General features: G+C 31.1%; 1 protein-coding gene across 1 annotated transcript in view; it reads right to left on the bottom strand.

Moving 5' to 3' along the window:
• LOC132743085 (A disintegrin and metalloproteinase with thrombospondin motifs like) overlaps positions 1–19,245 on the bottom strand; it is a 30,842-nt gene extending 11,597 nt beyond the window's left edge. The window contains exons 1-4 of the mRNA XM_060731595.1: positions 18,787–19,245; positions 9,005–9,116; positions 1,337–1,548; positions 518–634 (exon numbers count right to left, since the gene is read on the bottom strand). Of these exons, the coding sequence (XP_060587578.1) occupies positions 518–634; positions 1,337–1,548; positions 9,005–9,116; positions 18,787–18,864 (519 nt within the window). The 5' untranslated portion in view covers positions 18,865–19,245. The remainder of the gene's footprint in view (positions 1–517; positions 635–1,336; positions 1,549–9,004; positions 9,117–18,786) is intronic.
• Positions 19,246–23,172: the final 3,927 nt, after the last annotated feature.

Genomic DNA, 23,172 nt, shown 5'->3' with positions numbered 1-23,172 from the left:
TGTTATAAGAAAATTCGTAAAAAGGGAAATGAATCATGGAAGAAAACGAAGCTATCAAAATAAACTGACTTGTTTGATCAATATCGGAGTTCTGGACACAGTCTAAGGAAAATAGATAGTTCTTTATCTTTCGAGAGTTTTGTATAACACAAATTTGAACATTAAAATCAGCTTAAATCTTGCAAGGTAACATTATTTAACTGCTTTGGGTTTTTATTTTCAAATGAAATGCAGTTGACTTTCAAGATCGCACAACATGACAAAATTGAAATGCTCCGGACTGGGATTGTCTAGACATGTTCATGGATGTTGTTTGTAGAAATAGGATATTCGTCCACAACCATAGTACAGCACTATCCTCACGTAATTGGTGCGGGGACCATTTCGACCAATCGATAATTCCCAAAAACACAATACTATACCATTTCTAATTGCCACGTTGATTGATCGAGGTGTCAGGTGAATGATAAAATATATATAAACATAGAATAAAGGTGATAAAACACAGCTTTCTTACCACAAAATGTTTGAGATTGTCTGTAGATGGTTTATGATTGGCTCGGACGCTTACTAGCGTACCAGATAATGGATCGTGGTAAAAGTTAAGCTCTTTTGATTTGTCGTGCAATTTATGCTGTAAGAGATAATATAGTTTTTTATGATATATACATTCTTTTGCTAATTAGTATTCAAGACAGTATTGTATAAATTACAGTCTGGGTTTTAATGATGTATTATTATAGTGATATTCCTCTATTTTTTGCGCTCAGTGACCTGTACATTGTATGCTTTAATATGAAATTTGCATTTATTTCCCTGTTGAACATGTAGTTTTAGATATTAAAGAATAAGAGAACAGAACAAATTAAAACATGGACAACTAATGCAGATAATTATTTTAAAATATAACGAGTTGTCTCTCTTTTGTATATCCAGCACAAACGATAAAAAATTAGATAAGATTGTGCATATATTGTCTATGAACTATCAAGATTTGCTTTCAATACAAAAATATAAGTACAATAAAAGAACAAACACGATTGAGTTACATTAATAGTACACTTTAAGCCTAGAAAAGGATTTTTTAAAACGCACACTTTAAATCAAAAAGAGCATCAATGAAACAAATAATGCCAGACAAGATTTTTTACACCAAGAGTTTTGCACAGTTGGTTAGATTTTTTTTTACTTAAAAGGTAAAGATAAAATGTGATAAAAAAATTGCATCTAATGAAAGAATACTACAAATAAATATACTAGTAATACTAATATTAATTATTCAGATATTGATTGGGAACCGGAAGATGTTATACATATGAGAAACTTTATAAGTTACCTTCACTGAGTCTTCGTGAAAAACGGTTTTCCCAGTTGGATCCGTGAATACATTTAAAACTGTAAAGTCTTTATGGAGTAAAGTATTATTAAGTCTTTCAAGATTTAAATTATATGTTTGAATAGGTGTCTGTATTTTAATTGAAATATCACTGTCTTTTAAAGGGTCACCAAACACAGATATATCGGCTGGATGCTGGTCATTTGTTGAACCTGAAATGAACAAAAACATTACTTAGATATCACATTCCTTGAATTATGAATTAATGTCATTTGTCAAGCTGTATATACACATGTCTGTTGGAAAGATCATATACCCTTTCTACGTACAGTAAGGAAAACTTTTAAAACTGAAAAAGGTGTATGCTGTTATGTCTTGTTTCATTGTAAATCAAATGTTGCTACATGTAGTTTTTAATAACATCATATGTAGTGCTTGTAAAGACTTAATATATTTATTAAAATAGTTTTTGCTGGTTGTATACAGCAAAGACATGAAATTTGTACTCATTGAACACTTTATTTGCTCCTTTAACATAGACGTTCTGTATTATTACATTGCAATATTATTTTAATAACATGTTTCCTACAAGGAAGTGAGACTAGAATGAATTTATATTCATACATAATTTTATTTTTGTTTGAACTAAACATCTTACCGATTGTAAATACGCACAATTCGTGACCCGAGTATTTAGAATATAATTAGATCTATATGAAGTTAAGATGATTTGAAATAATTAATCTTTCACAAGAATGATGATTCCTACATCATGTGTTCAAACATGTGGAAAAACTGTGTTCCGTAATGAATAACAATTACAAAGATAACAGTCAAATAAGATAAAAGGATTTATTATAAATGTCATATTTATGAATTATTTAGGCATAAATTGTACGGTGCATATTTTTGAATGCATTTTATTTTCACCTGAAAACAAGGGACAAAGCAGTCATGTATGGTAATTTGTTTAACGTTATAAAAAATGTTTGTATTCGACGATAAGCCGGGGCTTTAAATTTATTTAGCAATCGTTTCAATGAACACTTAACAAATGTTTCGTATTCTATCAAATTCGTCGGTAAGCTGATTTTGTGTTACAAGGTGATCTTTTGGCTTTATGACAATATGGTTGACGAATGCTGCAAAAATCAATTGCTTTTAAAAAGCAGACTCAAACTAATCAAATATTACATGTTAAATTGGTGATTTTTTGTTATATGGTGTTCTAAAAAATTACACTAAGATCATATAGATCTACGAAAAGAAAACAAACAACAATTATAATTTTATGCACTTTTTCTCTATGATTTTATGTCAAATCAAATATATTAAACTTTAATAAAGTTGCGCATTACATTTCACGTATCACACTTTTTATTTTGGCGCATACGTATAGTTTTGAGAACAGAAGGAAATATTTCCAACACACGTTTGTCCATCGTTGATTAATTCGCATATAAGATTGTTACAAATGATTTAGTAATGTATTATATTTGTTCCTATCATCACTACAAAAAGTGAGTCAAGCTAATTCGTAGAGAAATAAGAGAAGGGGCAAAAAAAATTAATTCTTGTAATATTCTTAAATAGGACCTACACTTTCCATTATATTACAGTGACTCCCCCCCCCCCCCTTTACTCCACTTTTTGTCTCTATTCTGATCTCTTTTTTTCTTTTTTGTCTATTTATCTCCCTTTCCCCCATGTCGAGAAATTATTTAAATTTGATACAGGCATTGCATTACACATTTGACATGTTCAGCTCCTCTTTATAATCCTTTACAAAATAGTAGGTATTTATTATCTTCTTGTAATATATGGAAGGAATTAAATGCAGGTACAATGAACTTTTGCTATGTCATGTTGTTACTAAAATAAATTGTAGATATGTTTTTTTACAGGAGAGAGTTTCATATAAGCTCCAAGCTTTCTACTCAATCCTGAATGAAATTTATATATTGTAATATTGTCTGTAAATATTGATGAAGAAATAAATATTGTTTAAACCAATGCCGGTCTAGACACGGAGCTTTGAATAATACCAAAATTATATTCATAATATGTTTATAATGTGTATCGATAGGTGAAGTATTTACAGGCTAATTACATATAACAAAAGATCAAAGAAAAAAGGAAGAATAATGAATATCATTGTTGTGCATCTATTTAATATGTACTGCATTGCTAGAAGATATTTTGTCAATGTCAGCTTCTGTTCTTTGTTAAAATATGTTTGAATGATATTCATAAACTTAAAATGCATAAATACCAAATAAAGTTCTATGCTTATTGTGCAAGGGCAAATATATTGGTAGTGTCAGTCGAAACCGTCTTCAAAATATTTAAGTGCTTTTTGTTTTTGGTTTGATTTACTGTTGACATTGCGTGGGTTTATATTCAATTCTGAATTGTTTTATTGCATTTTAATACTGATCTAAGTTCTATATAAAACAGAAAAAAGTAATTAATGCAATTATATTTGATGAGGTTGCTTGTATAAAGTTTTTCTTTTCTTATTTAACAAATATGTTTAATACGAAGTAGACGTCAATAAAAGAAGCTTTCAATAATAGTTTGTCACAAAAGGGCAGAGCCCACTGAAGGTTTTTTCCAATAAAATATTTTATTAAATCGCATTTTCACTTACGGCTATTTTTGTAATGTATTTTAATGGCTCGTCTGTGGGCGTGAACATAATTTAAAGCTACCGAAAGACAAAAATAAAAATATCTCATTAATTGTGAGCGGTCAGTGATCCATCACTTTACGACTTGACCCCACAGACCGGCCTGACCTCTGTATGTCTTAATATATATATATATACAATGAATATATATACACATTTATATCTATTAACGTGATACTAAAACCAGAAATAAATACATCAATACTTATTTCATCATTGCTGTATAATAGCTAATAAATGCAGATTTTCTTTTGCTTTGATTTAATACTGTTTTCTTATTATTTCTACCTTATTTACATAAAAAAGAAACAGCCATACGTTGCAAAAATCTATACCTAAATAAAATTGTATTTTAAACAATATTAATTTAACTTGAAAAATAAAACATTTTTGTGAATATCAAAATATTTGTAATATTTGTATGATCAGATAAATGGTGGTGCTAAATAAAAAATAACATATAATTAGAACTGTTGCTATAAGGAAATAAAAAAAAATTGTTTAAAATTATATGTAAAATATGTACATATGTAAAATATGTACTAAACGGTGAAACAACACGAATATTTGATATATAAGTAAACAATATTGTCTCGATATGTCATTGTCACTAATTTAGATGTCTACTTTGAGATATTTTCGTGGAAGGGTACAGGAGACCGTCTTTGTATTTCTGCAAGTATTTGTTTGCAAATAGGAAAATCAACAGACATGCCTTTAACAAATTAAATGGCTATCCCATACAACAGTAGATACATTGTTAACAATAAGTACAAATATAATTGTTATATCGTTATAATAAGAAGTATTGAGTCATAAAATACATCTAAATACATTTTTTTATCTGAAAATTTATTTTTTGTTAAATTCTAAAAATGTCGTTTTATGCATATAAAAATATATTTCTAAATGTATGTATCATACCACAAACGTGGCTTTTTCTATTCTTGGTTGCTGAGTTGAAAACAAAAGCAATATATTGTTTCCAAGGTATGTGTTTAATTGCGAGTTATTTTAACCTTTGTGAACCCCATAAATGTGATGGAAAGTGCAATTTGTCATTGTTAGGGAAAACGTTAACTTGTATATGATAAAATCATTGCGTATGGAAATAAAAATTTAACCTAGTTTCTTCTGTTGTCAATTTGATCTTACACTAAATGATTAATTAAAGAAACGTTCGTTCGTTCGTCCGTGCGTGCGTTCGTCATATTACCCTCTCATTATCTTTGTTTAAGTTACGAATCATGTTTTATGTTTGACGTCATTGTACGAGTATAAGTGCGTTCAGAATTCTATGGTATGGTTTCATATCAATAACAAATCTTTTATCAACATGGTTTCTATATGAATGGCACGCAAGTCAGAATTGAAAGAACAAATTTTCATGTTTGTTATTTGGTACCTTCCCTTCCGACCCAATCGTTATACTTTTGTATTTAGAAAAATATTTATACATCTATAAGCAACATAATGGATATCTAACCGAGGTGAGTATAAGTTGATATCTAAAGTTTCAATTTGATAGCTATGATATATTATTTCATTCAAATATTTGGTTTGCAGGCGGAGAGTTATACGTATATACCATTCCCAACAAAGAACGGTCATTCGGCATGTATTAAAAAAATAATATCAGCACATTTGTTAATACTGAAAGTCATGTAAAACCATAATTGGTATTTCAATTTGACAGAAGCTGTGATACATCTGTATAAAACTATAGAACATTTAGATTTTTTTGCAGTTAATAGAATTTATTGTAGTTACAAAAAATGTAACAAAAACATGTGTATGCGGAAGAATCTAAATGTCCATTGCACACAATGCGTAGGCGCATATTTTTTATTACCATCATTTTAAATGTTATAGTATTTTGATTTTTCTAATAAATTACCATCATTACTGGGGAAATGATTCTTTATAAAGAGCATACAGTTTTAATTATGTGAAAAAAATAGCTTAATTGCTGCGCACGCAAAATCTTTTATTTCTCGGGCCGTGTCATAGAATTTCTTAAGTCTTATACACAGTGTCTCGTATATATCAATTATTTGGTTTTTAGAGACCCATTATGCCCCTGCAAAGCATTAACATTCTATTTTTCTAAAGATTTTAATTTTGGTTCCCTATTATACTTTCAATAAAGTTACTCATTGCCAATTACGTGAACGATTTTTCCCTTCGGCAATAAGTACAATTAAAGAGATTTGTGTATGGAAGTCAGTTACTGCTTTGATTACATTTTGCTACTTTTATGACAAATAATTTCACATTCAGCGCACCTTTTATCTGATGATAGCATCTAAAATGCTATAAAATCATTATCTAGCGTTATAAAACGTATGTTTTTCCTTTCAAGACGGAAAACTTTCTACGTTTCTGAGGCATAATGTGTCATTAACGTGTATTGTATACATAATTGTTATTCGTCACCTGTACATGTTGAGCACATTGCCATTTTGTAGTTTATGACATTTATTGTATGCTATAAAACGTAAATGTTTTCGTGGAGATAATCATATAATACTTTCTCGTAAGCATCAACATTTACCAGCTTGTATACAGTTTATCTTGAATTTATAATACATTTAAACGTCTAATTTAGTGACGAATCCAGTTGAGCTAACCACTGTAGAAAATATTGATCGAGAATTCTCTGAATGATTACTGTAAAATTTATATCGTAGATCTATATTCTTTCACAAATCATCAAGAAAGAAAATTGAAATTCTTTTAATAAATGAGCCGAGTCACGACAAAACCAACATAATTGGTTTGCGATCAGCATGGTTCCAGACCAGCCTGCGCATCCGCGTAGTCTGATCAAGATCTATGCTGTTCGCTATCAGTTTCACTACTTGTTATAGGGTTTGTAAGCGAACAGCATGGATCCTGATCAGACTGCGCAGCTATTTTCTATATTTTGCAAAGTATTATTTCGTCCCTGTAGCAACATTAAATGGTATATTGATGAAAATAGGCATACTTTCAGTATATTTTATATCAAAGCTTTACAATTCTATGTACAAAGAAAATACACTAACCCGTATATATGTTCTACATGTTTGCTGTTTAATACTCAGCGTTGGTTGTTGTATAATTTGTTTTATGGTCTGTCATACAGTTACCACAAATCTTAGATCAATTACACCCGAAATAAAAAGTTTCAAATTATCATTGATATAAAGAGTTAAATTTTCAAAGAGTGAATTCAGGTATCATAGAGCCTTTAAAATTCCTTTGCATATAGTACATTTTGATCCTGCTCAAATCGTCCGTTCAATGGCAGTGTAACAGCTACACAAGTAATTGTTTTAACATGCATAAAAATTTGCTACACTAACCGTCACAATTATATAATTAAGGGACTTATTACTTCATTATCAGCATTTTTTTCTACACATTTTCTACAACAATAATACCCATTTATCGAATGAAATATGTAATCCTTGCTCAAAGTAAGAAAATATAGTTTTATTATCAGCAAATTATAGCCAATATGATTGTAATACGACATTGGTAAAGGCATCAATCTTAGCATAAGATATATGGTATTTTCATTTTAAAATGTTGAATTCTGCTGAAGGCGGTGCTAGGGGGCGTAGACGGTAGTTTGAACTTAACAGTACAGCCCATGAACAGGCTTAATCAAACAGAGCCTGCAACATTTTCAATTTTGCCTTTTGGACTTCCTTTGCGGATTCTTATTTTCTCTTTTGCATAACATTTATAAACATTATGAACAAAAAGGAAAGTTATGGCGCTCCTTTTTTCATAGAAGTCAGTTTTAAATCTATTTTAGATATTTTGCTGAAAACCCAATATTCAATGATTGTTACCAATTACAACAATTACAATTACTATAAATCAATCCAAATTTTTGCGGAAAATTACAAAATACAGTAAGTACATAGTTTATAATCTTATCCATGAATAGTTGATATAAATATACAATCTACATTAATTTCTCTAATTCTAAGCCCAAAGTGATACCCAGTTATGGTTGAAGTTTGAGATTATATATGATATCAAATATATCCATTCTTTCCATCCAAAGTTCTGTAAGTGATTTTTATACTAAAGGCAACAAGACACAATTCATATTACAATTTTAGCGGTGTTTTATCAGCCATGGCACCAGAAAGAGATTGTATTGTTGCCTAAAGATGATGCGCTTAAGCGGTTGAGTGTATTGTACAGTCCTACTTTATTGTGAAGCATTGCTTCTGTTGTTGAAAGAAGGTTAATTGCTGGGATGAAGTCTTTACAATTCTTCATGTTGTATCACATGCTTTGGTCAATGACATTGAATGTATATGAAGGTGCTAATAAAGTTAAAATCAGTTAAAGATACTACGCTCAAGTTTGATATTAGAAAATATTGATAATTGCTTAACAGTCTCTTTGTTAATATAAAATAAATATGTTTTGACTTCACACAAAATAGGTAAGCAATTTTTAAAATTCTACACACTATAGGTGGTCAATTAACTATATTAAAACATTATTTGGATCTTTCTGCGGGATAAGGGCTTCAGTTGTCTTATTTCACGCCGATTAAAAGTAAAATAAACTATCTTGATATTATATTAAAGACAATAAACACTTTTCTCCAATCCAGGACTTCTACAACTCCTTAAATAAAAACAGTATTAATCATTGCCTTATTTCTTGCAAAACAAGTAACATTATAATATGAACATGTATGTCAATATGGAAAGCGAATAAAATGGTGATCTTTCCTTGGTCATATAAATTCGCATTATACATTTGATAACAATCTTCTGGACGTTTAATGAGCATGTTTTATTTTCTGTTATACTGATAATTATGTAAGTTTATGACACGTGACACATTAAATATGTCATCTGAGTCAAATAATACTATCTATAACATGCTGTGTATTAAACTAGGCAATTAAAAGAGGAAGTAAAATGTTAATTAATTCATACATTTAATAGTGATATTGTACATACCTGTATTAACTTTATTTTGACTATAAATAGCTTTTGCAGAATGAACTTGTTGTTGGAACACTGGCATTTTAAAGAGATCATTTCCAGACTGCTGTACTGTCCGTGATATTGCCTGTAATTATATTTAACAAATTACATTTAATATATTCATCAGAAATAAGAAGTCTTAAGATAAGACAGGTTTCAATTGTTTTACGATTTAGATTTTAGAACATAATTGAAACCTGTTGTGTGGTATGTTTATCATTTAAACAAAGTTTGGTATCTTTCACGTTTTGACGTGCTATTACATAAGATGTCATTACTTCTTTTTTTATAACAGCATTTGAATATAAGCATAATAAAAAGATATCAGCAAAAAATTCACATTCAAATTAAACATTCAATGATAATTTAGAGCTGTGCTGTTTAAAGACAGCGTTGGGCAGAGTTTTGAAGGCCGATCGCTTCTATTCATACAATGCAATGCAATGCAATACAATACAATACAATACAATACAATACAATACAATACAATACAATACAATACAATACAATACAATACAATGCAATGCAATGCAATGCAATGCAATACAACTCAATATGTCACAAATAGTCAGTATTGATATTATAGTCCAAGAACTTTTACCTTTCATTTAGTTTAAAACTGAATTTTAGATTTGAGAAAGTATTTCCGGAATATTTCATAAACAAGAGTGTGATACGTTTTCTCTATATAAGTTTATAAGAAAGCATTTACCAAATTAAATTGGTTAAGAACGGCACAGCCAATCGACCAATGCTTACCAATGAACACTAACCAATTTAGTGTTTGAAATTATGATAATGCACAGTCGGTGTACAAGAATGATAAATAGTAAGCCAAAGTAAATGTGTTACAATTCACATTGTAACATTCACATTGGTTTCATTGTATTGGTGTAATAATTTTTCCATTGAAAAGCACATAGGCATAATATTGTTTTACTTTTTTCCGTGCATTTTTATTTTTAATCTGAAGTGCGCATGCTTATATTACAGCAGATATGCTGGGACATGTCATCAAAATTGACATTTTCATCTGTTATTTTTCCAAATTAGGTAAACACTTAGTAACAAACACACACATATCAATTCATTAATTAGACATTTAATTAGAGTATATTCCGGTATTAAAGTCGCCCACATCGAGCAGCGCAATACCACAACCCCTATAAACTGCATTTCATATTTCCTTCTAGTGAGAAATACCGTAAAATATTTTTCTTATAATCAATATGGGAGAATAAAAGTAATCATGTATTTTGTGTATAAAAAGAACACAGATAATCATATTAATTTGTAAGCTTGCATTTATTTACACCATTAACGCGGTAATAAAATGTTTCCATTGGCCATTTCATCGCTACAAAACACTTTTCTAATATGTCGACTTAGCATTTCGTCAAGCGTATATAGGTGCAATTGGTGTATAAATAAATGCATGTATGAGGCATCAACACAGTGCAGATGTTACAATGCAATAGTATGACAGCGTATCCCTGGTAATTTAAAGTTATAATAAGATTATTCAACTACCATTGTTTAAAATATTATTAAATAAGTAAGTTATCCTATAGCTTCTAGCTATGGATTCAGATGTAATGCCATATGACAAAATATTTCATTAACGGCTATAAATTAAGAAAGTAAGCGCTTATGTCAATTGTAAGTAAAGTCATGTTGTTGGGTTTGTTTTTTGTTGTTGTTGCTGCTGCTGCTGTTGTGTGTGTGCGTGCGTTTTTTTTTTTTTTTTTTTTTTTTTTTTTGGGGGGGGGGGGGGGGTGTTTGTTTTTTTTAATTGTTGTTTATTTTATGAATTTACACGATAAAGCTCTAATAAGAATATACCTTACTGAATTTACCCAATAAATATATCCTACCAAAATACCCTTTAATGCTCAATAATGAATATTACAGTTAATTGCATGTATACTTGTTAGATAAAAATGTTATTAAAATGAGCCATTATGGATATTTGCTATCCCAAAACATTGCATAATTCTCATATGAAATGCTATGAAATAAACTTGGTTGCTGCTCATGGAAAGTTTTAATTACAAAAAAAAACTGTCGTTTGCACTAATTTGAATTTGTAACATGGGCCATCATTCATTTTGTTGAAAACAATGAGACATTTATAGCAACCCATTTAAATTCAAAGCTGCTCCAGTTTTAATGAAAATTATTTCCATTTTATTGTAAAAGTTTTCAAAATTTAAAACTCAATTTATCAAACCTCCAAAAGGACGAAAGTTACGACTGCGAATGAATATCATTTATTTCAGTTATGCTCAAACATCAAAATTCTTGAAAAGGTCATTCTAATAGAGAACTTGTGCACACTTTACCAAATAACACGTAATAAACAGGTGTTGTTTTGCATAATTTTATCTTTTACATAATTTGGACTGCATAATTTACCATTTGTAACAGCAGCATTTTGTTCAGAGATATTTCGTAAGACTTTGAGTGCTCTATAAAACTGTCCTTTATGATGTAATGATATAAGATGACGAAGCGTTGTTTTTGAATAAAATATATTTCAAAAGAAAACAAATCAATTCATTTTATTGATATAAGCGGTAAACATAATTAATCATAAGAAAAAATTGTTTACGTCTCCTTAGTAGGTCATTGTAGATGTTATAGATATCGCTTATTTAAAGTTTGAAAGTTTCATTAGCGTAAGTTTATCTGAAAGAGAACCTAACTTTTGTGAATATAAGAATGACAATAAATGATGATTAAAATGATGATGATGATCATGATGATGATGATGATGATGATGGTGGTGATGATGATAGTGATGATGGTGATGATGATGAACAATATTAAGATAAAAATGATGATTTGTGATACTTGTATTTTTGAGCTTCTAAAGATGTGTGCATCATTTATCACTTATGATGACTAAGAAAAATGGATTGTTTTCATAATGAGTTACAACGTTGTTAATAATCCTGTTGCTGTTTAAATAGTTGACATAAAATAATGCATTTCTTTCTATATGAACCCCTCTTGATGAATGTACTTGTCGAGATTAATATCACAGATTTTAAACTTTCCTCGGTCGTCCAGAACGAATTAATGCCAATTTTGACAGTCGTTGAAAACCGTGAAAATGAGAATTGATTGAAGTCCGTATTTGACACGTGCCCTAAATTTTGCGCGACTAAAATCCACGGTTTAACTAAAATGGCATAGTGACACACATTTTGTATTTTAGTTTTTGGTTAAGAGCAAATAAAATAAACAAATACGGTCTCAAAATAACATATGAACATGGATAAAAAAAATTGTTACTATTTAATTTAATGTTCATTTTAGTAACAAAAATGAAATATACCCAACATAGCTATGGACAACAAATGTTAATACATTAATGGTAAAGAAAAAAATTCTTGAATTGCTTTTGAATTAGAATAAATCAACTTACAAGGGATAAACAATTCTAATGTGTAATATAATTGAAAGAAAATAGTACTCCCGCAGTCTTTTCTTTACAAATACATGTATACTTTGTATGGTAAAATGATGAAATGTATAAAGGTATTCGTAAAAACAAAATGCATTGAATTCTGTTTTCTGTCTTATCTTTCGAAAGAATTAGAATTCCAAAAATAAGTAATGGAAATTCAATTCAATTCATGATATTTCGAACGTTGCTGTTCATTTAGAAAGAAAAATTGGTGAATCACCCTAAAGGGTTACGTACTAGTAATTCATTTATGTAGACCGAGGTTTCCTACAGAAAGGACTAATATTTGCCGGTAGAAACAGTAATTATATAGGTGAAAATGCCACCACTATAACATTTACTTCGAAACAAACATATTTCAATTTGTACATGTCATAAAACCGTTTATAATTTATTTATTGCGAAGGTGTGTACATTTCAAATTTCAAGTTCAATTTCTTCCGTGTCCCGAGGCGGCCTATGTTTTACATGTAATCAATTCGTACTAATTTGCTATAATGAATGTAAACATTTTTATTATGTATAAATCTATCTTAATTACAATACCCTATCATCATCGATGAAAAATTGAAGTTAAATGAACAAGCATTTTATCAAAGAAACAATTACGTTGCAAATCGTATGTTTATTGGAAATAAATATGTCAGACCTCGGGAATATAATGTACAACAAATATGCCCTTTTACCCAATTGATGTAGAATTTATTTTGAGACAATCATCTCTTTTAAAAAGCACGGTCAGTTATTCTTAGGCGATTTTACAAGACAGTTTGCTACTGCAGAGTGCTTTGGAAAAGCGACATGTTTCCGGTTTTGAATGAAGGTTACAATGTATATATAATCAATTAAGAACTTCGTGAACACCGTCATTACTGTGCAAATCATTATGCATCAAAAATGAACACATTTTCCTTTTTAAAAAGGTAAACTTCAGTTTAATAACTTTAAAAAAAACGGGTTTAAAGCATAAATAATAATCACCTGAAGAAAGTAGCGCTGATGTGAAATCAAAAGCCAGAAAAGTAGCAAAATGTAAACAAAGTAGTATCTTGACTTCAATACCAAATACTACATCACTATAACTATACTATTTGCAAAAAGCATCAAAAGCAAAGGATGGTTAAGGTAATTAGATTAAAATATAAATAAATCTTTATACAACTGTAAGAGGACAGCAAAAAAAAAATGAGAAATAAAAATAAAATCATTTCAGGAGCATAACGGGTCTATAACAAAGTGTTAAAGCAATAGCAGCGTCACTGTCATTCTTTGAGTAAGTACAAAAAATGCTGTCTAGCGGAAGATTGCTTTATTTGTCTAATCCTTGACAGTTTTATGTATTGTCTTTTATATTTAGTAATGAAGTAAAAGCTATATGCGTGATGCATGTAAGTATTTGGCATCAATTTCTACCTTTTTATTGTTGACTTGACATTTTAACAGACAATAAAAATGTGTAGAAAAAATTGTCTCAATGACATGAAAGGACACATAGAAATTTTATAATATATCGTCATTCGGTCACATCATTTTCATTTATTTAGAATGTATATAACAAGTCAACACATAAGTCCATGACGTAGTCGTTAAAATTGATAGATCTGTTTGAACCTAATTAGAAAGTACAGAAGCACTGGAGCCTGAAAATTTACAAACTATAAAAACAACTTGTCCATGATGTAATAAAAAATGAAATGATACAGGTGGTAAAATATAAATAATGGCCAGACAGTATGGTTTTTAAGATGTTCCTATATCTCTCAGTGGTCCTTATAGAGGTGGCATTGAATACCAAGAATTACTTTACATATACTTACTATGCTGTTCAATAGTTAAGTTAAATACTGGAAAATGTTTGGAATGTCCATTATGCTAGTACTTAACTTTACATGTTTTTGCGATACATATTGTGTCTAAATTCACATATTCATCGTTCAGTGGTAAACTAATAGTAAAGTTAAGTACTAGTACAATGGACATATTATTTATATTTTACCACCTGTTTCATGCAGTAAGTTATGGTTGCATCTTCATGCCCGACATAAAACACATAAATTCACTTGAAAACTTACATTTTGATAACGCTGACATAAATTAGGTTTTTTGTATAAAATGAATTATAACAAATCACAGGGTTTGATGATAAATATGGATACTGGATAAATCATTTGTCGTCTGCTTGACCTAAATGTGTTCTATCTTAACACTTTGACCGGGAATATGTTGCTGTTACAGCTTTGTACATTAATCAAACAAGTTCGTGAGCAGTTTTTACACCTAAATTTCGGTATAAAATGTATGTTTATTACTCTGGCATTAAACAGCAAGTTTTATTATTACTTTTTGCTTCTGATGTTTCATTTGTTAAATCCATAGAAACAATAAAACATCTAAACATTAGTTAGTTGAAAGTCTCGTAAAGGTTAAATGCCACTTTGTTACTTAAGGAACGCGTATACCACCTTTCGGAACACCTTAATGTATATCCATAATCATCTCGGAAATAATGCGGGTTTAAAGTAGTTCTAACACGTTAATGTTGGTGTAAAAGACAGCAGGTGTATTCTTTATACAATGCAAAACGAATCTGTGTATTAAACATCCATTAGAGAGATGTAGTTTTGTAATTTAAATTGATAAATATGACTTGCAACCAGAACTAAGTGAAAAATGCCCATGAATATTTAGATATAAAATGCCCATGAATATTTAGATATGAAAATGCCCATGAATATTTAGATATAGTGCAATCCGAAATGTTGTCATTGGGTACATATTTTTAACGTTCGGTTTTTAAAGTACACAAATAATCTACCTTTTGCTTTTATATATACGTATCCTTTATTTGAGATGACTTATCATGATAAGATGGAATTAAGTAAGTCAACAAATATCAGCATTTGCTTTCTATTTTAACTATTTGTGTACATGATCTTATTTTTTTTGCGCAGGTGAGACCGAAAAACCGTATTCATTCATGGTTGCCATAATATGTGTTTCAGGGAAGGGTAGATAGATACTTTTATTTCCTCCAATATTTGAAGAGCTGAACAAACAATAACAGCAATTACATACAATGTACATAATGTAACAATACAAATATTCGTGACATCTAAATATATGAAAAGAATTTATATAGCATAATTGTGAGTGACTGTAAAGCTTTTTAGAGTGCGAGTTCTAGACGAAACGAAACTCTAGAAACTTCTCTCTGGTAAATGAATAATATATACTTCACTTAAAAACAACACTTGTCTATTATTCGAAAAGTTAGACAAGTTATCTGAATATAAGTGACATAAAACTGTAATTATCAAATAAATTATTATATATATGTTTAGCGAACAGTCACTCGACATTACAATATTAAATTATATATATATACATGTAATATAAAATAGTATGTGAAATATAGATAAGAATTATTCATTAATTATCAACTGATGATATATGATGGATAACCATCTGAACTTTAAACAAATGTTTAGGTTTACGTTTATGAAACAAGTTGTCGTTATAACAACTTTAGCGATTAAAGCGTATTCAGATCAAAATATGCATGACAAACAGCGCAAACAACAAGAACAAACAAGTGATAATAACAAACATAGCATCATTGTGTCACTGTTGCTACACCTAATCAACTGAACATTTGATAAATCAGACGCAACAGTAGAAAACGTGATTTTCTGGCACTCGCGTATGTTAAGTTTAAGAGCATGTCCATTTGAGTAGCTCTTGCTTGATTTATCCATTTCAAATAATAGTTTAAGCCGACGTCATTTATTATAGTGTTCCATACTGACTGTCTGACTGAATTGTTGACTTGGCAAAAGTTCAATAAATGGTCATTTACATCGTCACAAATATTTTCACACTTTTTACATAGTTCTGTAAACTGACGTGAAACTCTCTTTCCGGCAAGCATAACAGCTACGGCACACATGGGATGCACTGTTGCAATAATCCAAAGATCACACGGGTGCCCGGACTTTGGCAAATAATCAACATTTGATATAGTGTCTGAAAAGTTTTGGTTTAATCTTTCATTCCTCTGAAATTTCTCTGGAATTATCACATGTAGATGTAATAGTGTTTTCCATTGTTGTTTTGAGTGAAATATGCCGGTACTTATATATATATCTAGTTCATTAAGTAAATTGTATTTTTTGAGAAGTCTGTATATATCAGGTATAAAGCCAGATATGTTATACCGCGTCGAACATTTTATATACTGCACGGATAAAAAAACCTTTCCTACCATAATTCAAGGACATTGTAAAGAATTGCTTTTTTAATATACATAATTTTATTTATTTTATTTGTTGTAGTGATGAATTATTGAACTGTTAGTCTTTTTTTTCTTCTTTCTTCCGACATATTCATCGCATGTCATTGACTATTCTGTCGTTACTATCCAGTGCAGATATGGTGTGCCATAAGGCAAGCCACGATGAAGGCTTGATTTGAATAGAATTTACTTTCTATTAAGATAACTGACTATTTTTATTTTGTTTAGCACCACATTTTGTGGACAGGTTGTCTGTCTTTACATATCACATAGAAAATAATCATTGCCATCGGGGGACCTCGTGGCAAAATGGTAGTACCTATAAGTATCTTTAAGATATAAAGCTATATCTAATGAAATAAAAAATATTTTATAAAATTCATCAACAGTAACATTTTGTTGTTTTCATCTGTTGGTTGATTCTCGAAGGATTTGTAACAACATCACAGTTATTTAAGCAACACACATGAGTATTGTACGTAAACAGAATAAAATGCACCGGAACAAAATATTATTAGGGTTTTAACCGTTTAGCAATGATTTCATTTTGATTTAAATCATAGGTAAAAAAAAATCATACTGCTGTATGATGTAGTAAAATGTCATTTATACTTTTTTGATTTTCCTATCTCCTACACGCCAAGGTATGTGCATGTTAATGTAAGATGTTTGTGTACATCAACTCTAGATCTCTAAGTATTTCAGAAAGTTTTACAGCCTTAGTTATTTAAATTATAGATTAAAGTATAGTGTGTGACAATACGAGAAGACAGTCAAATAAGTTTTTCATGTGCATGAATCATATGGATTGTGACTCCCTTAATAAAATTTCATGTCGTCAATTTTGACGATATTGGCCACATTTTACCATAAAGTTTCGAACATAAATTTACATGCTTTGCCCATAGGTTATATTGTGGCCGTCTGTTTACAAGTTATTAAAATTTGATGAAAGTTAATATATGTTTGCAAGACCTTGAAATGTTTATAAGTTGTTTGACTGACGTGTATTTCCCTTATTTCTGTGAGCATAACTCTTTTAATTCCAGATAAGTTCTGTCCCCTGACAAAAGTCACACTGAAGTGAACCATGTTAACCTTATCCTTACTTATCTCTGTAAAAGAATTGCCACTTTAAAGGCCCATTATGCCTAAAGCAATATTTTTAATTTCTCAAAGGCATTTTATTTTTGCTATCTCGTTACAGTTTAATATAATACTCATTTAGTATATAGATGAACTATCTTTTAATTCTTATTCTCTATTGGCAAGTGATATAATTATATTGAATTACAAAATGTAGTATTTTGTATGGAAGTCAAATGCCACTTTGTTTACGTTTTGCTACCTTTACGACACATTACTGCATATTCATCGTTACTTCATTGTACTTTCTTTAGTTGCTTAACATCAAATATGCTCTAAATTCATTATTGAATTATTATTAAATACATGTATATGTTTGACATTTCTTAAGAAAAAAATATGGATTTATGAGGAATAATGTGCCTTTAAAATTTTCTTTTAAATAGAGAGAATCTAGCAATGCTGCATGTTGAAAAAACTGTCAATTGTCTCCTTAAGCGATCCAAGACATAACAAAATAAACGAAATAAGGAAATCTATACAATTTAAAAAAAAATATCATTCAAAATCTCGATGTTGACTTTTTCGTTTGAACAAAGACGTGTAAACATCTCATTTTGTTTCTTTTAGCAACTGCAAAATTAACTTTTGAATAGGAAATATCCGGGAACATATACACAAAAAAATAACAAGCGAAACAAAATGAATATGCAAAGTAATCTTAGCGTGCAGTCCGAGAGATGTCACTGTAAGTCGCTTAAAAAGTCTGATCTCCTCATGCAAGATATAAATATATTAATATATAACATATAAAACAAATATGTTAAAACGTATAAATAAAAGATTGATAATACATTTAAATATGAAGTTTTCATGGATTTTGAATTAATTATAAAATTAACTTACCATAGCGGCTTGTGACAAAAACATCACAAAAAACACTAAGCTCAAAACGGCTTTTACAATCACAGAAAATCCTGCCATTTTGGTTTTATGACATATATAAATTCCCAATATTCCAAGTAAATTAATCCAACAATATTTCTCTACATGTCATACTGATATTTAACCATTCGTTTTTACTTCTTTCTTTCCATAAACCAGGAAACAAATTTGAAATTTATTACTTTATCACTCCTCTCAAAAAAGCAAAGGTTATTTAAAAAAAATAATCCAGACAAAAAAAAATCAAGAAATGAAAAAAAGAAATCACAAAAAAACGTCTAAATCACGCGGAAAATCGAGAAGAATAACATTTTAGAAAGATTGATAATTGAAAAGTATGGTTAGATAAAGAACGGGAGATTGAGTAATAATCGAGCATCGGTCCCCCCTATCATCCATCAGCCATGTGACAGCTCTATCTTCCGTCTTTACTACCACTGTTTACGCGAATAAAATACTCATAAAATATACAAATTATGATGTGATCGCTATCATATACATGTCCAGCTTTTATGTTTTTTTCTCCATTTATATTGCATGCTAATAATTAATAACAAATAATTATGTTAATAACGATTATGATGTTTGAAGGGGGAATAGGCAAGGAAAAAACGGGAGTGTATAAGAATTGTTTAGTTTTTATCGTGTGAATATAAGAAAAAGCGTTAAAAAGGTTCATACTAACAGCATGTGCACGGTCCAGTCATAATCTTGACTAAAAACTATCGGCATTCGAGTCCGACATAAATACTTATCTACATCTTACAATATATATATGTACATAAACTGGTCAGAAGTTAAAACTGTTTAAGATGGGGTCAAATCAGCCTTGCATACGTAAATAAAAAACCCAAAGAACTTTGTGTTTAGACTTATAGCATAAATGTCGATTTTTTGCGATGTGAGGTGAACAATTTTAAGAAAGCAAATGAGGGACAGGTAAAGGGTGATACCGGTCTCTTTCATGATAAGACCCTTAAATATACCAGCATTTTGAAATTAATGCCTAAGTTATAAACTAATGATAGCGCGAATCTCAGTCAGTTAAGGCCCTGTCACACTAGAATGCGCTTTCACTGCGTTTGCACGGCGTTGTTAAATTTAACAAAACGCCGCGAGATCGCAATAAAAAATGTGATATTGTTGATGTCATGAAGACTTCACGGCGTCTTCATGGCGTCTTCACGGCGATCATGGCGATGCTACCGAGCTTCAACGGCGTTTTAGTTGGCGATTCCATACGATTGTCTACGTTCGGACTACGCTTCTACGACGTTCTTTGCGCTTTCACTGCGCATTTACGGCGCTCATACGACGCTCTCGCAGCGCTCACACTGCGTCGAAATCGTAAAGCTCCGTAAAAGCGCCGTGCACACGCAGTTTAACCGCGGTAAAGACGTCGCACAATCTCCGTACAAGCGCCGTGGATAACCACGGAGTTGATTCGGCGTTCCTTTTGCGCTTTCGCGGCGCTCCTGTTGCGTTGTAGGAGATGCTACTGAGTTGCTACGGCGTCCTTACTGCGATGCTACTGCGCTCATTTTAGAACGCCGAGTGACGGCGTTTGTTTTGAGCATGTTCAAAATGCGCGCCGTTGGTCGGCGTTCTATGCGATGCGATGCCACTACGATGCTACGGCGATGCAGTGGCGATGTTTGCGATCTTACTGCGCTCACCTTGGCGTTCGGAATTTTTTTTTGGACGCCGTGAGAACGCCGTCCTAGTGTGACAGGGGTTTTACGTGGAATATAGTTTAATAATTTAATATATTCATTCTAAGAACTTAAGTTCTGATAATACACCTTTATTAAACATGCATTTATTCGTCAAAAAGAAGTGATTGAGAAGTATTTAATTATAATTTTGATTGTTGCAATGTTACTCTTCTTTCCTGGTGGTTGAGACAGTTCACAAGATGAACAAACCAAGGTTATATGTTAAGTATGGTGAAATACCAACCTTTGTCCATTTGCATTGTTAATAACAATGAGGAAGCGTCCATAATTGTTGGCATGTACACACTACGCCGTATCGGCATTGGGAAATTTGATTGGTCATTACTAAAGCTGATCACACACTTTATATGCCAATATCAGTTATCACATCAAACAAACCAGCCGACATAGCTCAATCGGTTAGAGCGCGAGACTTGTAATCTCGACATTGTGGGTTCGATTCCCGGGCTAGCCAACGAAAATTACTAATCAGTCTTTAGGATGAGACTTTAAATCGAGGTCCCGTGTATGGGTGCTTTAACACTTGGCGCGCTAAAGAACCAGGAGAAACTTCTGGAATTTGGGCATCTTACTGTAATTGCACTATCCTCCAAAAAATAAAATGACTAATACTCTTCTGGAGGACACACACACACGCACGCACGCACACACGCACGCACGCACACACACACACACACACACACACCAAACTCCTAGACAGTGGTTCTTCTTCGCTAGCCAATCCCTATGAGAAGTTTGTTATAACATGTGATGTTGGCTCGCCGGAACCAAAGATTCGGTGTAATTCTAATTTTTACTTTTTAAAATAAACTTTAACAACACTTTCTAACGCATGGGGTTATGTTTCCATAATAAATATTTCTTATCTTTAGCTGCAACCCTTTAAAAGAACAGCTTAAATTATATAACCAATTTGAGAATACCACAGAACTGCATACATCACTACTCTCAGTGTTAGACAGATGAATAAAATCAATTGGCTTTGAAAATTTATAAGTTTGAAACTGTTCTAACCTTGCTTACAAGTGGCGGAAAAGTTCATGAACTACATGTAGTTTCTTTCCTTAATGTGCATTTGTTTCGTTTCAAGCTTCAAGCCTCAAGATGAGCCAAAATATTTCAAGAAAATAAACCTTGTGAAAAATGTACCAAGACTTTAAGAAAAGTTAAAATATTCACAATTCAATACATAATGTGCATGTTATTTGCAATTAATGACAGATCGCGCATTACTTATCACCATATTTCTTCTCAGTAACTTAAGCAGTAAAGGCCCTTTTTTGGTAATTTTTGTAGATTTCAAGTGCTGTTTTTATCTTTTTGCTCACTTGACAATATTTGTACTTTGTACTTTTAAAAATTTTATGAAATAAAAATAAATCTGGGGGCAATCCGCTTTAATGCACGAACATGCTTACAATAAACATTAGAATTTTGTAGGGAATACAGGCAAGTTAAGCCCAGACTATCGTACTGATTTTCCCATAGACTTACATTATGAGAAATGGTCCCTAAACCTACCTTAAAATTACTTTTCATCGTAATTATTCTAGGAAAATGAAATGCAAAACATTAAAGAGTAAGCAACCAAAATTTCTTTGCAAGAGGACTTCAAAAAGGAATACACCCTTTTCTCTGAACTTTTCTGCTGATCACAGGACTGACATTTTTTTTCAAATGTAAATATGAAACAAGAGGGCCATGATGGCCCTGAGGCCGCTCACCTGTATATAGGCCCCCCCCAACCCCCACCCCCCCCCCCCAAACGTTGCAGGGCCAATTTAACCAAAGGGCTTTTATTTGCACAAACTTGGTAGACACCCATAAGAAGATGTTTCATGCTAAACATCTAAGCTCTAGCTCCTTGGGCTATTTAAAAGAAGATTTTTTTAAGTTTTTACTATACACATATAGTTAAAAACAATGACACTCCTGGGGCCGGGCCAGTTATGACCCCAGGGTTTTTATTTGAACAAACTTTGTAGACACTTACTAGAATATGTTTCATGCTTAATATCTAAACTCTAGCTATTCGGGTTTTTTCAAAGAAGATTTTAAGTTTTTGCTATACACATATAAGGAAAATCAATGACCCCAGGGCGGGGCCAATTTTGACCCCATGTCTTTTATTTGAACAAACTTTGTAGACACTCACTAAAAGATGTTTCATGCTTAATATCTTAACTCTAGCTATTTGGGTTTTTTCAAAAAAGATTTTTTAAGTTTTTGCTATACACATATAAGGAAAATCAATGACCCCGGGGCGGGGCCAATTTTGACCCCAGGGCTTTTATTTGAACAAACTTGGTAGACACCTATTAGAACATGTTTGATGCTTAATATCTTAACCATAGCTCTTTGAGTTCTTTAAAAGAAGATTTTTTAAGTTTTTACTATATGCATATATAGGGAAAATCAATGACCCCCCGGGGCGGGGAAAATTTTGACCCCAGGGCTTTTATTTGAACAAACTTGGTAAACACTTATTAGAACATGTTTCATGCTAAATATCTTAGCTCTAACTCTTTTGGTTCTTTAAAAGAAGATTTATTTAAGTTTTTACTATATGCATATAGGGAAAATCAATGACCCCCCGGGGCGGGGCCAATTT

Source organism: Ruditapes philippinarum, unplaced genomic scaffold, assembly GCF_026571515.1.
Source record: "Ruditapes philippinarum isolate M1 unplaced genomic scaffold, ASM2657151v2 ctg9111_1_1_1_1, whole genome shotgun sequence".
In the NCBI taxonomy this organism is placed as follows: Eukaryota; Metazoa; Mollusca; class Bivalvia; order Venerida; family Veneridae; genus Ruditapes; species Ruditapes philippinarum.
This window is presented reverse-complemented; position numbering and strand designations above follow the sequence as displayed.